General features: G+C 37.1%; 1 protein-coding gene across 1 annotated transcript in view; it reads right to left on the bottom strand.

The window, feature by feature from the left end:
- The window catches only part of LOC150099804 (sodium channel protein para-like), a 1,646,355-nt gene that overhangs the window by 1,319,507 nt on the left and 298,972 nt on the right, over positions 1-27,876 (bottom strand). The window contains exon 8 of the mRNA XM_090403494.1: positions 6,663-6,741. Coding sequence (XP_090259620.1) covers positions 6,663-6,741 — 79 coding nt within the window. The remainder of the gene's footprint in view (positions 1-6,662; positions 6,742-27,876) is intronic.

Genomic DNA, 27,876 nt, shown 5'->3' with positions numbered 1-27,876 from the left:
CAATGGAACATTGGCACGTAGTGATATGACATCAAATCTTATTGCTCTATTTACATAAACTTTATTTGCTTCCTTATATACCTCCTCCAAAATACAATTAATCCATCCTCTCCTATTTCCTGTACACTTGAGATTTTCATGATTTCATTATAATGAAGATCAAACACCCTTGTAAATTTTTCACTGAATACCTCGACAATGTCTTCTGCAGCAGTTACCATTCTCCGTTTATCATCCATTAACATCAGCTTACCATAATCATTCTTCCTTCTACTTTCCATATGTCTAAAAAACTCTCTAAGGTTTATTCTTGGTCTGATTTGCTAATTTCTGCTCATACTATAGTTTCGCTGTTCTTAAAAAAATATCTGAGGCACCTTCTTGGTCTGCTCTTTATACTCCTCGTGCTGGCTCCAACATATCCTCTTCTTCCAAATTGTATGCTTATTCCTTTCGTTCATCCATTTGATGCATAATTTATTCAGTCTTTTGACCTTCAGAATATATCAATATTGTCATCATCAATTTCCTGCCATGTACCCTCAAGGGGTGTACAGGATATGATAGGTACTACATGAAAAAAATTACATCATTACTAACTTCCTATCTACAATTTTCCTCCAAATCAGTCTGTTACTTGTCAAGACTCCAACATTATCAGATTTTATATTTCTATCATCTAAGGCACTTTGTACCGTATCAATCCACCTATATCTTGGTCTTCCTCTGGGTCGTTTTGCTGCCAACCTGGCAGAGAACACTTGTTTTGCTAATCTTTCCTCTCCCATTCTATTTAAGTGACCATACCATCTGAGATTAGCTCTGCTAACGCATTCCTGGATGCTGACAATGCCAAGTTCTTTCCTAATATCCTCGTTTTTAATATGATACTGCCATTGATGCCATCTATTCACCCCTATAATCTTTCCCAAACTCTCATATCTGCGGTCTCTAGTCTTTGGTCAAGTGTTTATTTCTGACCCAGCTCTCAGATCCATAAGTTAAAACTGGTTTGAACACTGTCTTGTATACAGCTAATTTAGTGTTCTGACTAATTTCTCTCTTATTCCATATGAATTTATTCAATTGACTTCCTACCATAAAAGCTTTGCTGATTCTGTTGTCTATTTCTATGTTTAATTTACCATCTTCAGTAAAAATCGTGCCTAAGTAGCTGAAATCTGGACTTCTGTGCCCAGTTATGGGCACCAGGGTTTCTTCGTGATGGGGAGGAAGTGGAGAGGGTCCAGAGACGAGTGACCAAGATGATAGCAGGTCTGTGGAATGAACCTTATGAGAATAGGTTGAAGATTTGTGGGTTGCAGAAATTGGACGATAGGCGAAGGAGGGGTGATATGATTGAGACATTCAAATTACTGAAGGGTTTTTATAAGATTGATCCAGAAGATATTTTTGAAAATATGACTGGTGGTGGGAGGACTAGGGGCCATGCATGGAAGCTGGGAAAGAACATGATTGACAAGGGTGTTAGAGCTAAGTTCTTTACTTGGAGAGTGGTAAATGAGTGGAATAAGCTTCCAGAGTCTGTTGTGGGTGCTACGACCGTGAATGAGTTCAAGGCAAGGTATGATAGATACTGTGTGAATGTTGAATAGTTGTTCTTGACATGATGTTAGGGCCTCCCTCGATGGTCTATCGACTCCTTGGAGTTTCCCGGAACAATAATAATAATAATGTTTCACTTGTTCCACAGGTTCTCCATTCACAATACAGTTGACATTTTCAATGATTCTGCCTATTTTCATTGTCTTTGTCCTTTTATTGCTGACTTTCATACCATATCTATTACAACAGCTACTCAATTTAGTCAGAGAATTCTGCAGACTTGTAGCAGATTTATTTAGAAGTATAACATCATCTGCATAAAGCAAAGAGCTGACATTAACATCTCCGATTTTGAGATCATGTTTAATACCACTTTCCTTCATAATGTGATCCATATATTGTGATCCATAATGTGATCTCTGTTATTCATTATCTATAGATAATGAATAACAGAGGGGATAATGTACATCCTTGTCTCACACCAGATTTAACATTAAACCATCTTCCTGTACTTCCTTCAATTCTAACTGCTGACTCACAACTCAAATAAAGACTAAGTATTGCTTGATATAATGCCCCATTGACACCATATAACTGCAGTGTATTGAATAGCTTCTCTCTTGGCACCTTGTCATATGCCTTTTCCAAATCGACAAAACTTAAATACAGATCTTTGTTATATTCCCATGCTTTCTCGACTATTTGTCGTAAAGTGAAGATCTGATCTTGACAGCCTCTATTTGGCCTGAATCCAGCTTGTTCTTCACCAAGCTTTTCTTCCGCAATTCTTCTCAACCGTTTCTCAAGTATACTTGCATAGATCTTGCCAGGAACACTCAGTAGGGAAATACCTCTGTAATTCTCACATGCAGTTTTATTTCCCTTTTTATATATGGGTACTATGAGAGCTCTACTCCAATCATCGGGAATTCGTCCCTCTGTCCAGGCATTCTGAACTATGCAGTGCAGCCACTGTAAGACTCTTATACCACCATACTTTAGCATTTCTGGTCGAATATCATTTACTCCTGCTGCCTTTCCACATTTCAAGCCTTTGATGGCTTTTTCTACTTCAAGTATGGATATGTATTCCTGACTGCATGCCTGGTCAGTGTTTTTTACCACTGTGCTGTCATCACTGCTTGTTTCATTTAGCAGTTTTTCAAAGTAATTACTCCATACTTCGAGAATATCTTTTTCTTCCGTTTTCATGTCACCTTTATCATTTCTAATGCCTTTTACAGCACTCTTTCCTCCATTTCTAAGCTTCTTCAACAACCTCCAGAATATTTTGCCACCTTCTTGATATTTATTTTCTATATTCTTTCCAAAGTCCTCCCATGACTTTTGTTTAGCTAGTTTTACACAGTGTTTAGCATTCTTGCATTTGTCTCTGTATTCTCTAAGAGCACAAGCTAACTTATTTGAGAGGAACTTTTGATATGCTTTCTTCTTTTCCTTCACTGCCTCTTTAACTTCCTGTGTCCACCAGGGAGTTCTGATTTTTTTATCCTTGCAGACAACCTCACCACATGCCTCTCTGGCAGAATCAATCAATGTTTTCTTCAGAGTTTGCCACTGAATCTCCAAGGTTTGATTCCTGTTCTCAAACTCTTTCATTTTTTCTTCAATAATCTTTGTGTATTTTAGTCTACAGTTCACATCTGAAAGCTGCTCAACTTTTATTCGCTTTAAAACTTTCTTACATGTTATTCTTTTCAATATCAAATTCAATTTTATCCTGCTCAAGACTAAATAGTGATCACTTCCAATTTCGAATCCTCTGACACTCTGGTGTCCTGCACCAGGGAGAAAACATCACTATCAACAATAACATAGTCAATGAGACTTTTCTTATTCCTTGCCTCTTCTCTCCATATGAATTTGTGCACATTTTTATGTTGGAACATGGTGTTAGTAATAACCAGTCCATGTCCTGAGCAGAAATCCAACAGATATTTGCCATTATTATTAGATTTGCAAATATCTGTTGGATTTCTGCTCAGGACATGGGATATTCCAAAATGAAATGAATATATCAATATTATTAAATATTTTTTGGTCAGGTCCCACACAATATTTATCTCCTTCCCACTTAATACCTCTTTTCCTGCTATAATTCCAAGCTTTCTCTTGATTATGTCCACACTTTGTGTGGATATAATTCATCTGTTACATCAACAGCATTCTCTCCCATCCCTTCTTGTCATTTCTATCCACACGAAAACATCATAATCTTCCATTTCTATTTCCATCACGATATCATCCTTATCAAACCATTCATTTTAGAAATTATGGACTTTATAACCATGCTATAAATAACTCTTTTAATATCCCAGCATTTCGATCTTCATATTAAGATCATCATCTGGAGCATATGCATTCCCATAGATACATTCACTACTACTTTCGACATCCACTCTTCTTATATTGTGTGTCCCCATCCACCTTGACTCCCACCATTTCACTATCTTGAATTCTCATTCTATCATCACCACCCACAGTACCAATATTCTCATTTACAGTCATTTCTGTCTCACCAGTTCTTCTCACCTGATCTTTTGCTTCACCTGTTATGTGTCTGCTCTCTTCCTCACATCACTCATTGTTCCTCCTTTCAGAAACAGTCTCTCTGACTGACTCGCACCAAATCCATTTAAATCAACCTGTCCCTTTTATACATTTCTATCCCTTAAATGTATCCTACATGTTTACAAACTCTTCTCCCTTCTCATAACACAGCTCTGCCAATATCTTTTGCCAGAAAGATATTAGGAAAATCTTGATGCCAATTGCAATGGGCAATTTGAGGTGGTGGTGGTGCAGGAGGTGATTTGCCTGAGTTGTCCAAACAAAAGTTTGAGGAAATTACTGATGCCAAGAATTATCTACCTCATCCCTGAGTGAAGTAAACATGGTACAATCAGGATGTGAGAAAGATGAGAACAAGGAAGGACACAGGCTATACCCAACATACTTATTGAGGGACAACCAGAAGGCACAACTGATAGTTGAGCAGAAAGCAAGTTCTTTTTATTTCATTTTTATGAAATCTACTGTGAAAATGCTGATGTTTTACACTTGTTTTCAGTGTAAGCAAAATGATGATTTTGATTTAAACTATTGAACATATACTCAATTTTTATTAAGGACTGCAGAAGCATATTTTATTTATTTATTTATTTATTTTTATTTTTTAGAGAGCTAAGGCATGGAAAGGATTAGGGACTTGAAGTACAGCAGGGAATGAACTTTATTCCAGAGAGAGGACTATTTCAGTCATTAGTTGAGTGCAGAAATAGGTCAGGATTCTGACATCCTCCACATCTTGATATCTAACTTGAAACACATTTTTTCATGCTTATTCTTGCCAAAAAAAAACAGTCTAGTGCAAACTACAAAATGAATGTTCTCCTTAAACACTGATATATCTGGAAGAGAGTACCTAATTTTTTTTTTTTTAAAAAAAAAGAAAGTAAAGTCACGAAGCATTAAAAGTGGGTTTTATGAGGGTGGTCTGAACAGTTCTCGGCCTCGACCATAGATGGCAACACTATCGGCAAGTTTTTTTTTCCAAAGTTGGTACATCTGTCATAAGCATCTATGTGAAATTGCAAGTCATTCTATTAAGTAGCTTGTTTTATACAGCTGTCTGAAGCAAAAGTGTTGTCTGTATTCCTTGAAATGGATAAAATTGGATATCATGCAGTTATAAAATTCTTAGTAAAAGAAGATTTAATGCCAAAAGAAATTCATAAAAGTTTATGGGCACTCTTCTCCTTTGTTTCTGAGAATGAAGAAATGGGCTGCCGAGTTTAAACATGGCCTTACCAGCCTTGAAGATGATCCACGTGAAGGATGTCAAAAAAGTGTATCATTGATCAAGTGCACGATATGGTATTGGATGACTGATGAGTCAAAGTGTGTGAAATTGCTGAGACTATAGTCATTTCAAAAGAATGTGTAGGATATATTTTGCATGAAGAATTGCAAATGAAAAAGCTTTGAGTAAGATGGGTGCTGCACTTGCTCACAGCAGATCAAAATCGCACTTGCATTAAAATCACTGAAAAGTGCTTGGAGTGTTTTAACAAGAATAAAATTGATTTTGTGCATCAATTTATTACAACAGATGAGACTTGGATTCACCATTACACACCAGAATCCAAACAGCGGACGGAAGTCGCTGTTTGGTTAAGCACCAAAGAAGACAAAGTCAGTTCCATCAGCAGGAAAATTCATGGCATTGGTGTTTTGGGATACTAAAGGCATTTTCTTTATTAATTTTCTTGAAAAGGGTAAAATAATAACTGAGGAATATTATTCCAATCTTTTAACTAGACTAGAAGAAAAAATTTGTGAGAAAAGACTTGGTTTGCAGAAGAAAAAAAATCATTTTTCATCAGGACAATGCACCTGCCCACAAAAGTGTTTTGGCAATGGGAAAATTAAGGGATCTGCACTATGAATTGTTGGAATATCCACCATATTCCCCAGATATCTCTCTCTCTCTCAGACTTCTATCTCTTCACAAAACGAAAACTCTTCCTCGTTGGTCAGCATTTTTCCTTAAATCAAGAGGTGACTGCAGCTGTAGAGGGGTATTTTTCAGATCTTACTGAGAACCACTACAGGGAAGGGATAATGGCACTGGAGTAATGGCATTGCTGGAATAAATGTATTAGTCTTAAGGGAGATTATGTTGAAAAATAAAAATAATTTTGAAATTATAAATTCGTTTTTTCATTGTCAGGCCAAGAACTTTTCAGACCACCCTCGTAGGTATCAGCATTTTGTATGAGATTCAACAAATTAATTTCTTTATTTTTTATCTTCTTCAAAAATACTACAATATGAGGAGGATCTGGAAAGTTCTGATAAACATCTAAAACAAAAATGTGCTTTTATATAAAAAAAATTTTTTTCATATAAAAAATGCTTTTTTCAGAAAATATCTTTTAAGGATGTATAAGAAGATATAAAATTAATTACTGTTCTAGTGTTTATCAGAACTTTCCAGACTACCTTCCCCTTATATAATGTAAATTAAAATTAACATTAATTTTAAGCATAATTCATTTTAGATTTCAACTAACCTTGCACCTGAGGAATTTCCACATAAAACATAGGGCGTTCCTATTCCTGCTAAAGAATTGTTTTCTTTTAACCAGTTATCTGCAATAAAACGATACTTCGATATATATATATATATATATATATCTAAGTTAATACTGGAAAGTTAAAAAAAAAGGTACATAATTTAAAACTTAAAATGTTTATTTTATTTATTTATTTTTTGTGACTCTCATCCATTAAAGATTGCAAACATACAGCACATAAGTATCCCCTTTCCTGATTCGGTAACCTTCATCTGCTGTATTTTTCATGCTCCAAATTCTGAAAACCACTCTGATCTCATTTTCTTATTATGGAAAAATAACCTTCTGCAACTCATCTATCTAAACTGTGAAGTGATTTTCTTAGGTGACCATGATGTCTACAAATCCAAATGCTCCCCTTTGCCAATACCACTGACCAAGATGAAGATGATGTACACATTTCATGTATAAGCAATGTTCTAACACAAAAGTATATCAACCTAACTAAATTCTCGATATCCCTCTCCTCCAATATCCTCTACAGATATCAAAAGAACTGTTTTTGTAACCAATTCTCTTTCATTGTGCTGAAGAGGTCACCTCTCCTCTTGTTAATAAAGATCAAAATTTTGTGTAAATTTCCTCTCACACATAATGTCATCTCTCCAAACACTCCTAATCTTGTGTCCTTTGGTATACAAAGTAGGTTGACCTAAAGAACTTATACTGTTCCTGTCCATGGTCAGACTATTGCTTCCATTCTTCTAATATAAATAGCTGGCTCTAAGTGATTCACAACAATAATCTTCACTGGCATAGAAATTTTCACCTCATTCTTTAGGCAACTCATATGTGAAAATATGACTTCTATATTACTTTAACTTTGGTATCACCTCTGGATCTGGGTCCCACTGACCAGACCTCAATAAAGGTCAAAACCGGTCTGGGTAGTGACCCTTCTCATAATGTATAGTATTATATATGCCTGCAAGGCAATGTGTTTTGCATTATGGGATACTAAGGCAAGTGATGTGAAGTTATACCACCTTTACCACGTTGCCCCAGTCCTGAAAATACTTCAGGTGCAAACTTTGTTTGCTTACACTTGGATAAAGGATTAAAGCAAGTATATAATTTCTTGGTATCTTTAATTTATTTCTAAGCTACAGATATATGAAGAAGAAGAAGAGAAGACGTATGAAAGCAACTGAATTAAAAAAACTCAGCCTATCACAGATGACTTGCAACAAGAACCCAATCTTTGTACTCAGCCCAGACTGAAGCACACAATAAGTACAAAACAATCATTAGGAAATCCAAATCTGACTTCATGAAAGCCAATAGCGGCAACCTGCCTCCTATCCAATTGAAAGCTGTGACTTTCCTAGCAAATCCACCTGACACAGTTTCTGTTCAACTGTATTTCCACTTCTGTCTTATCCAGATAACCCCCACTGTTACAGCATTTAAAAATAAATACTGATCTCCTAGCATTAATCTTTTCCTCCAACTCCTGTACAGATGACTGATATACACCATATCCTCTTGAGGTTTGGGGCAAAAAGATAAAAGAATATTAAACAATGTAGACACTAAAAGTCTTGTTCCAATGGCATCTCTCCAGTTGTACTGAAATGCTGTACTGCTGAACTAACACTTGTCCTTTATTATTATTTCCTGACCTCCATGGAGTCACAACACTCATCAGGTGAGGTTAATCATACCACTCCTCAAACTCTTTCACTGTCTGGATGTTTGCCATCCTCTTAGGCAATGAATTCCATGCTTCTGCCAATCTCCATGCAAAAAAACTTACTTTTTACTTTTTTTACTCACCACTTCCTTTTGCAACTTCCAGAGATGGCCCTTTGTCCTAGCTGCTTACCCTATTTCTACCATATAAAAAAATCTCAATATTAACACAATCATAACCATTTCAATAGCTTAAATGTCTCAATCATATAGCCACTAGAGGGCTATATGGTATGTCGTGTTTGAGGATAACTCCTGAACAGATAAGTGATATTTTGAGTAAAAATTGATGAATTTGCATAGTATTTACATAGTATTGTTTACTTTTAGTATTTTAGCGAGTCTGGGTGATTTTTGTGTGTTTTTTGAGTAATTTAAAAGTAAATTGATAGATACGATTATCTGTGCACATGGCTCCCATAAAGAGGAATACAAAGATGGCGTCCAGGTTGCCATATTTGTCTAAAAATCTAAACTTAAAGGATTTGATTCAGTGTACCATTTGCAAAATGTATACATTGAGGAGAATGGTTGGAGTCTGGTTAAACAATGATAGTGGAGTTAATGTGTGCAAAAAGTGTAAAGAATATGAGGATTCAAAGAGTGCTTCAGGTTGTGTGAGTGATATCGTTAATGAAAGTGAGAATCTAGATAACAGTGATATTCGAGGTATGAATGGTGATATTTATGAGGTAGTACCTGATAGCTGCGAGAGTGGCGTTGAAAGTGAGAATGAAGGTAAACATACAGTATGATTGAATGAATCATTGGAGAATAAAAATGATGACACTGACGCAATGAGTGAGATCGCTCTATTACGCGGAGTGATACATAGGGCAAATCGGCAGCTGGAACATTGACAAAAATGTTTACCAAGCGTACTGACTAATAATCGGCAAAAATATGATAGAAAAAATAAGGGTATGATAGTGAATGTAAACAAAATGAAAGAGTGTGTGTTGTATGGAGATTCCTTAGTAAGAGGTGTGTTAGTTGAGAGTTTAACAAAATCGTACCAACGTGGTGCGAACGTTAATAATGTAAGCGAGTCAATTAGAATGCAAAAGCAGTGGGTGAAAGAATCGATAGTGGTGGCAGGTACAAATGATTTGAAAGGAAACAAAAAGGCTATGAGTGAGGATGTGAAGAAATTGCTTGAGGTAGCAAAAGAGAAGAGTGAGAGAGTTAGGTTGGTGAGTCTGTTGCTGTGATATGACAGTGAAGAGTATAAAAGGAGGGCCATAATTGCTAATGACTTTATGTATGAATTATGTTTGATGAGTGGTGTGGAATGAGTTCGATAGGTGAAAGGATTCACATAAAATAGATGGTTGACATTTGAATGGATTTGGTGTACGGAGACTTGAAAAGGCGTTGTCGAATGTAGTGGAAGTGAATGTGCAGAATCAAGGAAACTAGAGCTATTAAGGGGAGGGGGGTAGATATGCAGATATTAGGGAGACAGTTGAGTATGAGAATGTGTGTAATAACGGGATAGTTAGTATAAGGCATCAAAATAGGGATGGGACAAATCAGCTTCTGAAATTCATGTATACTAATGCCAGAAGTATTAGGAACAAGAAGGAAGAATTTTTGGCCTCGGTTGGCACTTCCACAACATAGGTTATTGGCATTAGTGAAACATGGCTGACAGAAGATGACACAGCTAGTGGGATTGAATGTGAGGGGTATGGTGTGTTCAGGAGTGACAGGGAGAATAAAATGGGGGGAGGAGGTTGAAAGTTTATTTTTCACTAGGTTAGACTATGATAAATTTAGTTTAATCCTTTAGGTAAAGATGACCTTGCTATTGCTTCTGCCTGGTATCTCCAACTATGAGCCTGGCTCACACTGAAGAGACCTCAATAAAGGTCGAAACTAGTCTGGATAGTGGCCAATCCCTTAATGCATAACAGTATACATATCCATAAGGAGATGTGTTTTGCATTATGGGAGATACTGGGATAGGAGTGTTGGTGCCTTGCTCCACCTTTGCTATGAGTTGCCTGGTGTACTACTTACCCAGGTAAGATAATACAACACTATATTCAGTCCTGAAGATATTTTCAGGCGCAGACTTTGTTTGCTCTCACTGGGATAAAGGATTAAACTAAATTTATTGTGGGGGAGGAGTGTTATTGATGATAGCTGATGAGCTACAGCCAAGAAGAATAGAAGTGGAACTGCAGGATAGAGAAAAGAGCATATTTGAGGCTATTTGGTGGGAGATTGAAACTAGCAGAACTAAATATACAGTTGGGTGCTGCTATAGACCAGGTGATGGAGATAGTATGCATAAGCAAATAGAAGAAATGAGTGGAAGGAGGGTAATTATTATGGGAGATTTCAACTATGGTAACATTGATTGGAAGGAGGAGAGAACACATGAAAGGAAGGAATTGGATTTTATGCAGTTATTAAGGGATAACTATCTGCGACAGCATGTAATGGAAAATACTAGGGGTCAGAGAGTGCTTAACCTGGTGATTGCATCTGAGAATTTGGCTGTAACGAATATGACCACGTTGCCACCAATTGGTGAGAGTGATCATAGGGTCTTGACTTGGGAGGTGGCTAAAGGTGTGGAATTTACAATTAAGACAGAGTACATGTGGACTTATCAGGCTGGTAAGTATGACAAGCTTAGGAGATTGATTGGTTCACTGCCATGGCAGGTACAACTGCAAGGGCTAGAAGTTGATAGTGTATGGGAGGTGGTTAAGAAGTGTTTGCATGAAGCAATGGCTGACTGTATACCTAAAGTCTGAATAATAAATCAAGTAGGGGTTAAATGGATGAATAACACCATTAAGCTTGAGCTGCAAAAAAAGAAACAACTATGGAGGGAATTTAAGGAGAACGGTGACCGACAGGCACATCAACAGTATAAAGCGCAGGCCAGAAGGGCAACGAGTGTGGTAAGAAAAGCAAAAGAGGAGAATTATGAAAGAACATTGGTCATACAGGCTAAAGAGAATCCTAAACAGTTTTTTCGATATGTTGCAAGTAAAAGAAAAAATGTATATGGCAGAATGATTTTAAAGAATGCCAATGGTAAGGAGGTAACCGAATCAGTTGATATAGTTGAATTACTGAGCGAGCACTTTCCAAGAGTATATCATCCAGGTGGTGACATTGCAGAAATGAATGAACCAATAGATTATACGGGAATTGTGGTGAATGAAGTGGAGGTGAGTAGTCTATTGCAAAACCTCAATGTCAATACATCTGTGGGATTGGATGGTATGCCAGCTCGTGTCGTAAGTGAAGCGGCTAAAGAATTGTCAGTTCCCTTGACCATTTTGTTTAATTTGAGTCTTGGGTCTGGGTTAGTCACGAGGAGGTAGAAAGAGGGGAAAATAGTTCCACTGCATAAAGGAGGTTCCAAGACTGCTGTTGTAAATTACCGACTGATTAGCACATCAGGAATCGGTGTCAAGGTCTTGGAGAAATTAGTCAAGAGAAGAATTAAATTGACACCCCCATTTCTTTGTTCACCTTTCCAAATCCCTTAGAAGAGCAAAAACATCAATGCTAGTACTAATAACCCTCCCTAGCTTCACATCATCAGCAAACAACTGAATATGTCCCTGTAGTCCTGTAACAATCATTGACATGATTGAACAGCAATGGTCCTAGTTGCTTCTGATACTGCTTCCCCATATACAACTCTGATATCTACCAGAGAGCCAATCACCAATTCCAGTCCACTAACCTAATATCCAAACCCATATGTTGCAATTTAAAAATAAACTTATGTGGCAAACTGTCAAATGTCTTTGAAAAATCCAAAATATAACAGTGTATGCCTTACCCTCATCCACTGCTCTTGTTACTCTGTTGTGAAAAGTTATCAGATTACTAAAACAAGAGCACCCTTTAACAAATCATACATTGGAACAATTCACTCCCTTGATAACTAAACTGATCCATAAAACTTCAACACGGTCCCCTAAAATATCCAGGTGTTCTCATCCCTTAAAATATCCAGCTGCATTTGCACCAACTATGGTGCAAGTGCAGGACTAGGGACAGACTGAGAAATCTATTCAAAACCACACTGAAGAACATATGTTGCATAAAGCTTTGTAATCACATTCTCTCTCCAGCTGACTTGCAAGGTGTCTCAGCAGCGAGACATTGTCTTGTGGGATCAGTCCAAACTATTACAATGTTGCTATAACATAAATGAAAGAAAAAATTGGAAATCTTTAGAAATGGTGCTGGATCCCAAACAGCTCAATATAAACAATAGTACCAACTTGTCAGAATATATCACAGCCATAGTTAGTCAAACATGCAAACATGAATGCGTAAGCATGCGCAGCATGCTTGATGATGCAATGCATAATAGAAATATTTTTAAAATCAGCAGATTCTTGTATATCTATATAACGGTTGTTACATATGATTATATATGTTAAATATTATTTAATGACTGAATTCAGAGATAATAGGGAAATAAGTAAATTTAATATAACCACACAACTACTTTCGTTGGAATGCTGACTTCGTTAGGTGTGGTACCATAGAAAGCAAATGAAAGACCATAAAAAGCATTGCACCATTACAACAACAGAACATTAAAAATTGTAGTTATGTTTGAATTGGAGTCCGAGCTATAGTTCTGTTGTTATGTACATGCGAGCGTATGACTTCACGAGTTTGCCAATAACCAAATAACAGAGCTATGTGAGTCTGGCAGACTGTAACTGAGATTGCTGTTCATGTGGGAAGAGTCAAGGATTATCTCTTTTGATTCCAGGATATGACATTTTAATTAATTGTAACATATATGAATGTTGGATGTAGAATTCCAATGTATTTGATAATGGCGACCTTCATCATTGGAGTTAATTGAGAACAAGACAGGGCTGGAGAGTGTGCTGGCTCTATTGTATGAGATGTCGCTCTGGTGTTCTCTGAGACATAGAAAGATAGACTTTTCAGTTTGGCCGTATCCCACAGTTGCATATAATTTTGTAGACACCTGGAAACTGAAGATGATGATTTTCTTTGGGGTAGTTTAGAACTGACCAGAGTTTAGGAAGAGTGGAGAGACACGTTTTGATATTAAAATTCTTCAAAATTCTTGCCAGTTTAGGAGAGAGAGAGAACTGATGTAACATAAGGAGATGTGAGCTCTGGGTTTGGTAGAAGCCTCAGCAGTCATTTGATGATGGTGGCATAGTTTATTAATACTTTTGGAAGAGTAACAATTATTTGTGAAGGTCCTTTTAAGATGTTTCAATTCATTTTTGAGTTCTTTCTCGTCTGACAATACGAACCTGACATGATGACTGAAAGTGGATATGATGCCTAATTTTTGTGCTGGATAGTGGTGAGAAGATGCATGCGAGTATCTATCTGTGTGTGATTTTTTAAAGAATCAGACATCCTGGTAAGTTTTATGTCTAGAAAGGGCAGTGAACCATTTACTTCAAGTTCGGTGATAAACTTGATATCTGGATGAAAGTATGTCTATGAGAGAAGGATCATCTATGAGCTGAGTAGCTCTCCTCTGGACATCATTGACAACTTTTAGGTTTTAAATGCATAACTACAAACGTGTGAATGGTATTCTAAAGATTGTCAAATGTGGGATATGTGTCAAGTTAGTAATTGGATGTGTGAAAAAAAATTAGCATCTTGAACAGAAAAGAATGCCTAGTTTTTAAGAGGCCAAGAAAGCTATTGATGTGATTGATGTGTTTATGACAGAATAGGATAGAGATAAATGCCTGTCCAAGATGAACAGCCTCGTGATTTGTGTACTACTGCTAAGGGGAAAAGTTATCTGTTATCTTGTTTATGAGAGAAAAAGGCAAGACTGCATTTTGGTGGCATTGAAGGTGACCAGGTTATCTCACCCCATTGAAAGATGGTATGGGGCTCATTGTTTACAGCATTCATTGCAGATCTTGAAGCTTTGGATATTGGAGAGTGATTCTTGAAGAAGTAGGATGAAGAGTGTACTGGCATGAGAAAGGTAAATATCATCGGATGGTATTAGTGGTGACTGAGAGTAGGTTGTTTATGTACATGAGAAAGATGGCAGGCAATAGAACAGATCCATTCGGCATTCCTACTTTGATGGTGAAGATGTCTAGATAATGTGCCATATACTGTGATATGCAGTGAATGATGAAAGAGAAAGCTAGCCATACAGTTCCAGAGAGGTGGAAAGCAGACAATGATGATGATGGTAATGATTTATGGTTTTAATCGTGCAAGGATGGTAAAGGTCATACTGTGTCATATACTGTGCCACAATCACAAACATCCATGCTTGCAGCTGGATTTGAACCTGCAACCTGTTGGTTGGAAAGTGAGTACACTAATAACTCAACCAACCAGGCTGGTGGTAGATAGACTGACAGAAGACAGTTTGCTTAGCTGGCATCAATGCTAAACTGGATAAAAAGCCTGAAAATGTCACGTGCTACAGCACATACTATCCAACTACAAATGTGAGATCCTCGGCTGGCAACCTGCCAGGAAGAGCCAATTCATGTTGAAGTGAAGAAAGGAATAAGATGATGTATGAATTCGTTACCAACACACAAAATCACATGCTTTATAGCTAAAAATAAGTTTCCAACTGTTGTACAAGCAAAATAGTTACCACTTTAAAAACCAGAATTTTCATAAAAGAAAAGCTAATTTTCCAATGTATAATAATAAACACTCATCCCACAAAATGCACTGATTACCCTATTATTGGGATGGATTCGCCTTCTTCTGCCATTCACAGAAGTGTCAACGGGTCTCTCATCTGTGGTCGCACAGTATCTTTGAATCATTCCACTGCACTTGTCCACTGGTTGGTGGTGTAGCTAAGGGGTCAGCAATGGATTTAAATTGGTGGAATACATACAAGAGTTTGCTGATTAACTGATAGGCTTAAAGGTGGTTGTTAAAATTGTCTGTTGATGACTTTCTTCATTATTTTGCAGATAATCGAGGTGATGACAACTGGTTAGTAGTTGACAGCTGACTTTTATCTCCATTTTTTTTGGAATAGGTCAGATATATGCTTCCTTCCAACCATTAGGAAAAGTGCTAGTAAGTATAAAAGAGGAGCCTCCATCGCTCAGTCAGTATAGATGATGCCCTTTGATCAGAAAGACCTGGGTTTGATTCCCGTCTATGATGTGAGGAACCTTTATCTGGTCTCTTTCGAATAATGGTGTATCTGGTCTTTGCTTTTTCGTCTCTCAAAACAAACAAACCAGAACACATGCAATGTACAGACAAGAATACTTGGAGGCAAGGGGATAAATGCCTTATCCTCGTATTATGGTTAAGAAATCCAAGGGTACTTGGAAGGTTATAAGTGCTTAAGTGCCTGTTAAAGCCACTGATGGATGGAAGTATAAAAGATTGTAGAGAAAAGATGCAGGGGTGCTGGAAGCAAGAAGACAGAGGTAATGCATGTCATCAGCTGTTATAAAAAAAAAGAAACAAGATAACTATTAGTAGTAAAGAAAGATATTGTGTTTATTTCATTGCCAATACTGGTTTTTAAGATTGCACTTTTAAAATGGATGATTTTTTTGTATGTCTGTGTGGTATTTTGTTAGATTTTATTTTCTCAGTATTGTATCCAGCTATGTTGATTGTATTCAATATACTGGCTGCCAGTTTTAGCAAGACACCCAGTCTCCCACCATTTAAAGACTAGGTTGATGATTTCGTTGCATATGCACATATCCCATTAATCATCTCCGTCTACTTCACTGTTCAAGATTAAATTCATATGTTCATCTTTAATATTCTCCCCACCCTCCAACACGCTACTGTTATCTACAATCTGAATTTCCGACATTTTCAAGGCAGTATCTTGATCTCGGGATTTAGCAGCAGCAGAGATAGTGCCTTAAAAATGTCGGAAATTCAGTTTGTAGACAACAGTAGTGTGTTGGAGGGTGGGGAGAATATTAAAGATGAACATATGAATTTAATTTTGAACAGTGAAGCAGACGGAGATGATTTGTCTGATGGCCATGATCGTGTGCATGCATGTAAATAGAAAGTAAGATGTGTGGAGAGGAAAATAGAACTGCTGAGATTGGAGATTGAACTGAGTTTAGGAGAGTGAATGAAAATATAAGGATGGAAAAGTTGGCTAGTATGAGAAGAATGAGAGTAGGTGTAAGAGAACAGCATCAGAAGGCAATGGAGAGAGGAAGATGAGAAAATGGGAGGGACAGCAGACGACAGGAAGTTTCCATGTAGAAAGGGATAGATAGATGAGATAGAGGATGGAGAGTGAGACATAGAATAGATAGAGAGATTGAAAGCTCTAAGAGTTGTGAATGGCAGTGAGAGAAGGGTGAATAAAACTGTTCAGAGCATGGAGAGCCAATGATTCAGGATGTGCAGAATAGAGTGCCATAGAAATATTTGCCTGGTGAAATGATGGAGTATGGCATTAGCAGTGAAAAGGGGCGAAAATATGAAGGAGATAACAGAAATGGGTAGTGCATGATTTGAGGTTGATGTCACATATAGTACAGCTGAAATGTGTCTGAGGAAAGATAGTGAGTATGTTGCTTATGATAATAAGAAGTGGAGGAGAAGAGCAGTAATAACAAATGAGATGATAGCGAGAATGTGAAGGAATAGAGATGGAATATGTGGATGCATGGAGTACTTGAAGAGAGGAGAGAGTTATATGCAAGAGGTGGATTATGTTTGAATGCAGATTAGTGCAAGCATGTGGAGAGACTCATTTACTGGTCAAGCAAGTGTATCAAGGCAGGAAAACAACAGTTGTGCAGGTGGAAGGCAGCAGGAATGGCCTCATGCAGGGATAATGGTTTGAGAAATGAGAGGGTGTACGCAATATTACAGAGCTCGGTGAAGTACAAGGAGAATAATAATGGCTATAAGAATACTGGCAATGCACTAGTTTTTCAGTATACAAATGGAGCATCAGAAATAAAAGGAATAAGTTTGTTTCATTGATTGACTAAGCCTCTCCAAAGGTTGTTGGTATCGGTGACACTTGGTTAACTGAGGAGGATGTTCTACAGGGATAGAAATCGAAGTGAGGAGGATGTTCTACAGGGATAGAAATCGAAGTGAGGAGGATGTTCTACAGGGATAGAAATCAAAGTGTATAGCATATTTCAGCAGGATAGAGAGAGAGGATAAATGTGGTCGTGAAGGGTTACTCGTGATAAAAGATGAATTATGCCCTCTCAGGAAAGGCGAGTGGGAAGACTGTTTCAAAGGACAGAAGTAGATAAGTGAAAGAGGAGACAGTGAGGTTGGGTCAATGAGTTTCAAGATGGAGGGTAAAGAGATGTTAGTTAGTTAGCAGTGGCTCTTGTTTTAATGATTTTGGAGCAGAGTAGAGGAATAATAATGGCCTATTCAGCAGAGCACTATCCATGAAACTATCTGTAGAAGAGGCACAATGTGAGAGAGGGATTAAAGTGTGCATGTAGAAAAGGATCATTAATTAGCTAGACTGCCCTCTTCTGGATAGAATCGAGCAATCTTAGAGAGGATTTTGGTGCTCCTTCTCAAATATAGGTGCAATATTCCATGGATGGCAGATTTGGGCTTTGTATAGCGTTAGCAGCTGTGAAAAAACTACATGGTCACTCTCTTTCCCACAAGGGGGGTGGGGAGAAAGATGTCACTCAGTTATTATCAGCTTTTCTGATGCTATAACCAAATATGAAACTCTTGAACCTCTTGTTCCCTCTATTACATGTTGCCTAAGACAACTGTCCCTCAAGAATTCCATTCCCTTATTACTGCATGCATTTTCCTTTTTCCAGTTTATACTGCTGTAGTTAAAATCTCAAATAACAATCATTCTTCTTGCATTTGTCAAGCTCAACTGCCTAAACATCTCCTGCTCCTCACCCTCTGTGCTCCTTTGCATGTAGCAACATCTGAATAACTATCCTGTCATTCCCACCTCTCACATTATATGCTTTCAAAACCATTAATGTCACTGCCTTCCAAAGCATCCACTCTTACAGGACATAAGTCATCTTCACTTCCATCACTTATCATAAGCAGTACTCCACCACCACATTTTCCCTTCCTATCTTGCTGAAAAATGCTGTACCATGCTACTTCTATTTCTGTTATTATATCGTCTTCCATCAACCACGTCTCAGAGATCCCAATAATCTTTGGCCAGGCCGATGCTATCAGCACCAAAAATTCATCTTCTTTATTCCGGATACTCCTGGCATTAGTATAAAGCATAAAAACATCACTGCTTCTGTGCCAATTGTTATCCCCTCCAGACTCCACTAAACCTCAGTGTTACTTGATGTCATTTAATTACAGGAATACAGAATGGAAAGAAGACATAGTGTATATGAACAAGGAGAGTGAGTTTGTTGAATTTCTGAGAAATAATTATCTTAAGCAGCATGTGACTGAAGCAACTACAGGCTACAATGTTTTGTATTTGGTGATAACTCCACAAGATATAGTTGTTAATTGAGTATAATATTGCTGTCAGTTGGTGAGAATGATTATGAGGTACTTGTTTGAGAAGTGGTGAAACAAGAAACGGTTCCTGCCAAAAATGGATATATGTGGAAATATAAGGCAGGTGATTATGGGAAGCTCTGTAGTGAGTTACCATTGGTATGTTGGTTAACTAAACTCCAAAAGCAGCACCACTTGTATTACTGAAAAAAAAAGTAGCACAATTCACGACAGAAGTCACAGAAAAGGTAATATAAAAATAATAGATTTAGGAAAATGGGTAACCTATTTTCAAAACGTATGGAGACCGATGAAAAAAAGAAGTAAATATTATATTATAGATCTGACCATAAAAATATTATGGTCAGATCTAAAAAATAAATAAATAACATGAAAATATGAAAACATCAGGAGATGACAACATAATACAGACAAAATGGGCCCTTCAGAACACACGCAATTTACAGACAAAAAATACTAGTCATGGTGGTGGTGGGCAGTAGATGCCATTGATGGAGATGATTTGTAGTAGAGGTTTGGTGTAGTGGTTGAGACAGTTGCACGTGTCCTCCCACGATGAGTCTTCGGACTCCTTGCAGGTGTTAGGAATAATAGTAATAACAGTAATAGTCATGGAACTGTACAAAAATTCAGGAGAAATTTTTAATGAAGTATTTCTGGAATTCTTTAACATGGTCTGGATTTCTGGAAAAACTCCCAATTCTTTGAAAAAAAAATCACTGGTTATCCCAATTTTTTTTCTTTTTTTTTTAAAGGAAATAAAGATGACTGCAGTAACTATAAGGGATTTTTTCAAATGCAGAGTACAGAATATATGCAGGAATATTAAAAGAGAACCTGAACTATATTGTAGAGGACAAACTACTAGAAGAACAGAATGGATTTGGAAAAGGCCGATCTTGAATAGACTATATTTTCACTCTAAAGTTATTAATTGAAAAGCGAAGAGAATTTCAAAAAGAAACACATGTGGCCTTCATTGAAACCTTTGATAAAATTAAGACAAAACTTATTTAAAATATTAACTGATCTAAATATACCAAACCAGCTCTTATAATCTATACAAAAAATTATATTATTATTATGATTATTATGGATATCTCCATAGAGTCAGTAGACTCATTGCAAGAGACCCAAACTAGCAAAACATTATCTGTCATATCTCTTCTTGAATTCATTTACAGACGAAGAACACACAACGAAGTCAGGCAATGAATTCCACTCATTCACCACCCTCCAGGCAAAAAACCTTGTTCTCACATCCTTGTTAACCACACTCTTTTTTAATTTCCAGGGATGACCTCTTGTTCTTCCATCACTATCAGACAGCTGAAACATTTCCCCTGCATCAATCCTATAAAAACTTTCAGTAATTTAAATGTTTCTATCATATCCCCTCTTCTCCACCTATCAACTAACCTCTGCAATCCACAAGCTCTCAATGAAGTCACTCTTCTCTACAGCCTCCTCATCTCCAAGAAATCCAGGTGACCAGACCTGTGCACAGTAATCCAAATGTGGAAGTATCAATGCTTTATAAAGCAGAATGATAACCTCTTTATCTCTGGATGTCAGTGTGTTCTTCAACAACCAAGTAATCCTATGTGCAATCTTGGACACCTTAGCAATGTGTCCCCTGAACTTCATCTCCCTATCTACCAACAACCCTAAGTCACTAGCCTCATCAATCTCTTGGAGTACCTTTCCATCGATGTAGTACACAGCTGGTAATCTTTTAATCCCAAAACGCATAACTTTACGCTTTTCCACATTGAACTGACATCCATTACCTTTTGCTCATTCTACCAGCTTATTTAAATCATCCTGCAAACTTTCAACATCAGCTTGATTTTTTATTGCGCTACCCAACTTTGCATCATCAGCAAACAATTGAATATCTCCCTTTAAGCCATTTCCTATATCATTTATATACAAATTAAACAACAATGGCCCAAGCACAGAGCCCTGAGGCACACCACTGGTCACCTGCCTCATCCTGGTACACACACAAAATTAGTAATTATAGATCCTAAAGGCTATGAACAATATAACTTTCTGACATGAGATGCTTGCTTCGGTTAGAGAGGGTTTGTACTCTGTTATGGTTTGCTTCTGCTTGGTTTTTGATGAGAACCAACAGTACGAAACAGTGCTGTCAGGCCAGAGAAACCTAATTGTAGTAATAAAAGCTGAAAGATGGGCCTATGGCTGAGTTCATGTTTTTTAAGTAGTGCTAAACAATAGTCACCTCCTATGCTGAACGTTACATAAGCTCATAAGCTCTCAGAAAAATATAATCTGGCTATAAAAAAAGAAATAAAATAGAAGTCAAATTAGAAGAAATATCAGAATGGAAAGACATAAAGAGAAGTGTGGTAAAGATGTACCCTATCACCTCAACTTTTAAAATATAAATAAATAAAGTTTATAACAAAATGTATTAACTACATCAGAAGATGATCTACAAAGATCAGTAAAATAATTAAATGAAATTTCAGAACAATATAATATGAGAATCCAGTTAACCACTCTACAAGTAAATATAAAGAAAAATTGTTAGAACATCAAAATCGAAGGAACAATAGCTGTCAGACAAAAATACTATACAGTTATAAAATAAATGCCGGAACAGGGTACATGGCCTAAAATCCATGATAGGAAGAAGAAAAAGGAAGAGGAAAGAAAGAATAAATATACCCATAAATAAGGAAGAAAGGATACAGGCAATTCAGCCCTAGTTCAAATGCAATTTACAGACAAAATGTACTACTATTAGTGACATTGGATTGTGTTGTGTGTAGTTCATGAATTCTGGAAAATGTGTAGACGAACAAGTATGTGGTGTGGATTGTATTGAGTGGAGTGTCCTCCCATAAACATCACTTGATGGTATCAAGTAATAATAATAATGATGATGATGTCAATCTTTTAACAAACTAACTTTGTTTATAGTTTAGTTTGTTTAGCACCTATACATGCACACTAGTTATCACATACAAATGAGTCACAGCATAAAAGTGGATGTTTTGGAGTGGTTTTTCATGTCTAGAGTGAGAACAAGACATTTATAAGATATAGCTGCAAGACATCATTTTACCAATGAATTGAAGTGGTAATCCATCGTAAGACTAGATGCCAGCCAAAGTCAGATGCAGGTAGCCAAAATGGTTGCATGTGAGTCGCACCTTGGTGCACAGACTGTGGAACCAATACCAACAGTCACAAATAGCATCTCAGTGATACGGTGATAGAAGGACATGGGCTACAACCACAGTGGGTGACTAATATCTCTGATTATCTGTTCACCACAACAGGAGTGATACCCTAATTAGCAACAATCTGACTTTACATCAGCTACAAGAATTGTCATCTGCTTCTGCTGTGCACAGAAGGCTTCACAATTTCACCTGCTTCTTTAAATTTCAGTTCCGTGAAATTTCAATTAACCACCCCAATCTTAACAATAATGGTGGCATAAAAATACTAAAAATTTGAATGGCACACATTCAGCCCACTTAGTTTTCCAGCAAACTCTGACTTTAGAGTCTTAAAGACTCTAAAGTCAGGGTTTGCTGACTCTGAAGTCTTGGCTGCTTTCCATACTGCTTTGTTCTAATTAATATGTATACTTAAGTAATTTTTTTGGCATGAACAATATTGTTCTCCTGCTTATTTTAATTTTAACCTAATAATAATAATAACAGAACTGTAGTTTTGATGTAGTAAGTTTTTTTTTTTTTTTCACACCATAGGTCAAGCCAATAATTTTAACGTTGATCAATAACTTTAGCATACCATGTAGACTGTTCTGCAGCTTGTTTCTTTGTATATATGTGTATACTCCAGATGATGACCTTATATGAAGGTCGAAACATCGCGTGTATATTTTGGTTTATATTAAACTCAAGTTTTACTCTAACATGGTAGGTGGCTCTCCATAATTTTCATAATGTGAAGGAAGTTTAGTTTTCCAATTGGAAGTGACATGGTGCTTTTATGAAAGGAGAGTGCTCAACAATGAAACAGATTTGTTTATATGGAAAATTAGAAAGGTGGGAAAAAGCAAATCAGTTGCTAGATATCAATGAAATCTTGTAAAGCTGTTAAGTAAAAATTTCAATGTTCACAGAAAGAAATTTTTTTCTTTCAAACTGTGGTTATTTTTGTGTAACAAAAACTAAACTACTATTGAAGTTGAGACTTCTATTATTCACTAACTGTAATTTATTACATCATTTTAGTCTCTTTTAAATTATCGACTATCCCCCCAACTATTTCTTTAGGAATTTAGCCAATAGGTTTATTATTATTATTATTTTGTGATACCTGCAAAGACTCATTGAGGGAGGGCACCTACTCTACAACTCTCCGTCTCTACCACTCAATCTACCAACTACAGTGAACCACAACAGCTACATCGATACCATCTACTGCCCACCACCACCACTAGTATTTTCACAGACTACCACAAAAATCGATGCCCACAGTGGGATTCAAACCTGCAGCCTTTTGGCTGGAGAGCAGATATGCTAACCACTCTGTTTAGTAAAATTTTCATACAAAATTGACAGTCAATATCTGTTTATTGCAATATCATTATGTGATAGTGCAAAAGAAGCCAATAATTTGTTTATAGTTTTCTTTTTGGAAGGGTGTTGTACACTAATTATTCTTTGTTTGATTAACAGGAAGTAAATTTATTTATTCATATGATGATATAACAGCCGTGCGACTCCTCTTACAGGAAAGTACAACACCATCTCAATCCCTCTAATTTTATCTGGGCTCGGGACCAGCATAGCTGATGGATCAGGCCTATGGCTGTGTCTTAAGTATTCCTGGCTGTAATCCATTTGTGTTCAAGGTGCCGGTTTGCATGCTTTCAGGAGGAAAAACCCAAGATAAACTGGAGAGAAAAACCCTGCTGTCCATGACCAAGACCAGCTAATTTGATTATGTCTCAGAAAGATCCTTAAACCCCTCACGTCGGCGATGAGAATTGAACCAGGGACACGGTTCAATTTCCAGGCATATAGTTGTGAAGCGCATAGCCACTTGGCTAACTGCATGGAAGCAGGAAGTAAATAATAGTATACTATAATAATACACTAGTGGTAGTTCTGGGAAGTAGACAGCATTGGAGTAGATGATGTGGTTCACTGTAGTTGCTGGATTGCACATACTCTACAATGGTAAGTTGTAGAGTATGTGCCTTCCCTCAATGAGTCTTTGGACTCCTTGGAAGTGTCATACAATAATAATAATAAACTGTTCAGGAAAGAATGGCTTTCCATCAGATATAGAAAGTAAAACTTAATAGCAAGTCAAAGAAATGTTTTTGTTTCCAGTCTGTTGTACTGAATTTTCTCTCCCTGCTTCAAGAATAGCTACATTATTTTATTTGCTTGCTTGTGAAAAAGCCATTATCACAACAGTGTCATTATTATTATTGCCTCCATAGTGCAATTGGAAAAACGACAGTATGTTGCGCCATTTGATTGGAAAAGGTCTAAGTTCGATTCTCATCGTGACGGGAGGAATTTTTTATGGACTTTTTTCAATCAAAGGTGAGTTAGCCAATCTCATACAGAGGTAGCAGGGTTTTTCTCCCGGAAACTTGGGGTTTCATTTCATCCCGCATACAGACAAATTGGCTCTTCAGAACACATGCAATTTACAGACAAAAAATACTAGCTGTGATGGTGATGGTGGGCAGCAGATGGTGCTGATGTAGATGATTGGTAGTAGAGGATTAATATAGTGGTGGAGATGGAGAGTTGTACAATAGGTGTCCTCCCACGATGAGTCTTTGGACTCCTTGGAGGTGTCACGAATAATAATAATAATAATAATAATAATAATAATTATTATTATTATTATTATTATTACACTAGCACATTCATGCAGTTTAAGACTCATCATGAAAGACCTACTCCACACATAATATTAGTTAAAGCATACAATATATTTATACTTAAAATTTAAATTAACAAAACAACTTTCTGGGATAATCAATCACACTCACACAATGTTGGTCATACAACTTCTTCAACTCGCTCACTGAAGTTGCATTCACAACTTCCACTGGCAACATTTTCCACTCACTATTTGCCACAAGAAAAATGCAATCCCCAATTCCCTGATCACCAAACTTATTCAACTTCCATGAATAACATCTCATTCTTTTCCTTCCCGTGTTGTTTTGAAAAACATCTCCTGCAACTTGCTGAGAAAGCAGAAAATCAAGAAGTGCAACTCCTTGAAGTGCGTTAATGCAGCTAATGATCAAAGGGGACTTGTGGACAGGATAGCACAACTAAATGGGTTGTACAACAGGAGGAAGATGGTTTGAGGTTAAAATGTGATTGCATCAGCAAAAGGTGATGGAATGCATGCATAAAGGTGATGAGACAGATATGAATGGTAATAAGAATCAGGGATCAGGGAAACAGGAGTGGTCAGACTAAAGAAAGAGAGGTGTGGTATAGAGATAGAAAAGAGAATGTTGGTACTGGGAAAATGGCCTCAAAAGACATCAGGATTGTTTTGTTTATATACAAATGCAAGGAGTATTTGAAATAAGACAGCTGAGTTTGCATTTGAAATGAGACAGCTGCACTGTTTGAGTCAGAAATGCCCAAATAATTGGTATAAGTGAAACTTGTTTGTCTGAGGATGATGTGACATCGGGAAAAGAAATGGAAGAATATACAATTTTGCAGAAGGAAAGAAAGATGAAAAGAAGAGAGGAGGTATGCTATTAATGAATAGAAAGGAATTGTATACACAAAGTGCAAAAATTGATAAGTCTGTGTAAATTTTGAATCTGTGTGATGAGCAGCTGAAATTAACAGTTCTATTATATCTGCTAGGATGCTGTCATAGGTCAGGGAATGAAGAGAATACAGATTGTGAATGTTTAGACAAATTGGTAGGGCATGTAAAAAAAAATGTGATCCTGATGGGAAATTTTATTTACAGGAATATAGAGTGAAAGGGGGCAAACAGTGTATAGAAACAGGGAGAGTAAGTTTGTTGAATTTCTGAAGGATAAATATCTTAAGTAGCATGTGAATGAAGAAACTAGATGCTTTACTGTTTGAATTTGGTGACAACTTCACGAGATGATGTGGTTAATGAGGTACTGCCACCGCCACCACTTGGTGAGAGAGAGAGATCATGGGGTACTTGTGAAATAAGAAAGGTTACTGTCAAAAAAGAAATGTTGTAGAAGTATAAAGTGAGTGAATATGGATAGTACTGTAGTCAACTAGCATCAATATGTTGGGCAGATAAACTGCAGAGATGTTGACAGTGCATGGAAATTCATAAAGCAGTATCTGATACAAGCAAAGTATAACCGCATATCAAGAATTAAACAAGTAAATAGAGTAGGAGAGAAATAGATGAACAGTGAAATCAAATAAACTTTGTTATGCATAAGGTATCAGACAGTTGATGGTGATCAGATCCATGAAGGTATGAAGTACAAACTAAGAAGGTGATGACCAGGATAAAGAAAGAAAAGGTGCAGTATGAGAGGAGATTGGCTGGTCAGGCCAAGGTTAACTCAAAGGAATTTTTTCACTATATGATAAGCAAGAGAAAGAATAATTATGGATGCAAAATTTATGCTTGGTGAGAATATATTGTTGGAGGTAGAGGAAATAAGAGATCTGGGAGTGATAGTGGATAAGGATCTAAAATTTAGGGGACACATCACCAAAATTGTGAAGACAACACAAAGGCTTCTGGAATGATGCAGAGGACACTGACATGTAGAAGTAGGGAGATTCTTGTTCCATTGTATAAGGCTTTGATTACGCCACACATGGACTATTCCGCCAAGATTTGGTCACCGGGTTTTCAGAAGGATGAAGAGATGTTGGAAAGGGTCCAAAGGAGACTGATTAAGGTAGTTTCTGACCTCTGGAATGTCGAGTATGAGGAAAGATTGAGAAGATGTAATTTGCAGAGTCTGGTGGACAAGAGGAAGACGGAAGATATGATAGAGACCTACAAGTTGGTAAGGGGTTGTTATGGGATCAATGCTGGAGAAGTTTTACAGAGAATAGTGGGAGATCAGGGGAGAACCAGAGGTCATCCCTGGAAACTATATAAAGAGGGTGTGAATAGGGGAGTGAGAGGAAGGTTTTTTTCGTGCAGAGTTGTGAATGATTGGAATGCCTTGCCTGAGAGTGTGGTGTCTGCAAGGAGTTTGAATGTGTTTAAAACACGCTATGATGAGCTGTGTGTGTGACAAAAGGACCTCCCAGATGAGTCTTTGGCTCCATGAGGTCTTGGGGTAGTAATAATAATAATAATAATATATAGTGATATTCTTGGACATTGCAAAAGTGTTTGATAGATTACTACATGAAAAGTTGGTGTACAAGCTGCAGAGGTAGTATGTTGGTTAGATGAATTGTAGATTGATTCTGTGAATGATACCAACAAGCCGTGGGGCAGTGTCTCAAAAAAGAAGGGTAACCAATGGTTCTGTTCTTAGGCCATTGCTGCTTAATTTGTTTTAAGTGATTATCATGTGGACTGATTGGGAATCATCAGTTGTTTGCTGATGATGCAAAGTTAGGGAGAATTATAATTATTATTATTATTATTTAGGCCTCCATAGAATCAAAAGACTCATCGTGGGAGGTCCTTCCTAAGACCATAAAGTCTGTCAAGACTCATCAAGGGGAGGTCCCTCCTAAGAAACACAAAGTCTATCATACCACTCCTTAAACTCATTGACCGTTCTCGCTCTCACCACTCCATCAGGCAATGCGTTCCACGGTTCAACCACCCTCCATGCAAAGAAACCACTCCTCACCCTCTTGCTCACAGTTTTCTTTCGTAACTTCCAGGGATGGCCTCTTGTCATCACTTCTTCCCACTGTCCAACCAAGCGAAAGAACTCCCCAGTCTTAACCCTGTAACCACCACTCAACAGTTTAAAAGTCTCAATCATATC

This window comes from Typopeltis vanoorti, chromosome 14, assembly GCF_054136105.1.
Source record: "Typopeltis vanoorti isolate ZY-2024b chromosome 14, IOZ_Tvanoo_1.0, whole genome shotgun sequence".
Lineage (NCBI taxonomy): Eukaryota > Metazoa > Arthropoda > Arachnida > Uropygi > Thelyphonidae > Typopeltis > Typopeltis vanoorti.
This window is presented reverse-complemented; position numbering and strand designations above follow the sequence as displayed.